The 725-nt window shown below is 68.4% G+C and overlaps 1 protein-coding gene across 1 annotated transcript in view; it reads left to right on the top strand.

The window, feature by feature from the left end:
* The window catches only part of LOC102250021 (glycosyl-phosphatidylinositol-anchored molecule-like protein), a 4,259-nt gene that overhangs the window by 1,987 nt on the left and 1,547 nt on the right, over window positions 1-725 (top strand). The window contains exons 2-3 of the mRNA XM_005866538.2: window positions 19-93; window positions 554-661. Coding sequence (XP_005866600.2) covers window positions 19-93; window positions 554-661 — 183 coding nt within the window. The remainder of the gene's footprint in view (window positions 1-18; window positions 94-553; window positions 662-725) is intronic.

Below are 725 nucleotides of genomic sequence, written 5' to 3' on the forward strand. Positions count from 1 at the left end.
CTGGCCACCTGGCCACAGGTCAGTCAGTCCTGCCCGCGATGCTGCTGCTCTGTGCCTTGCTCCTGTCCGGGCTGCAGCTGGGGATGAGCAAATGTGAGTGCCCGCCCCGCCATGTCTGAGGGAGAGGCCCCCCCATGGACCCTGGTCCTGGGAAGGTTGGGGTGCGGTTCCCACCCTTCGCCAGCCGGGAGCCTCTGGACCCCGAGCCAAGAGGGGTGTAGTGGGGGGGAACTTGGTCTGGAGCCGCGCCCTGGAGGCCTGTGGGGCTCCACTCAGGCAGGCAGCAGGGGTGCCGGGTCCAGGGAGATCTGGGGGTACTGGCCCCTGAGGGGGCCGCACCCCCGGAGCAGAGGTCTCCCGCTACCCTGCGGGGTTCCCTGGGCCTGCCTCTGGGAACAGGTGCACTCCCGCTGGACTTGGCTGCGCCCAGGGAGCTGGTCCTGCTCAGCCTCGCAGCCCGCCCAGGGCTGAGCCCTGAGCACCCCAACCTCAAGGCTGGGAGAGGGGCGGGGCGGGCGGGCAGTGCTGGTGCAGGAGGCCCCTCTCTCCTCAGTCACCTACAACCTGAAATGCTACGAGTGTTCGACCATCAACACCTTCCAGTGTTCGAACGTTAAGACCTGCGAGTACGAGATCAGGCGCTGTATGACCGTCTCCATCCGTGAGTGCCCTGCCCCGCGCACACGGGCCACCGCGGCACCTTCAGGGCAGGGCCAGGCGGCGTG

This window comes from Myotis brandtii, unplaced genomic scaffold, assembly GCF_000412655.1.
Source record: "Myotis brandtii unplaced genomic scaffold, ASM41265v1 scaffold2325, whole genome shotgun sequence".
Taxonomy (NCBI): Eukaryota; Metazoa; Chordata; class Mammalia; order Chiroptera; family Vespertilionidae; genus Myotis; species Myotis brandtii.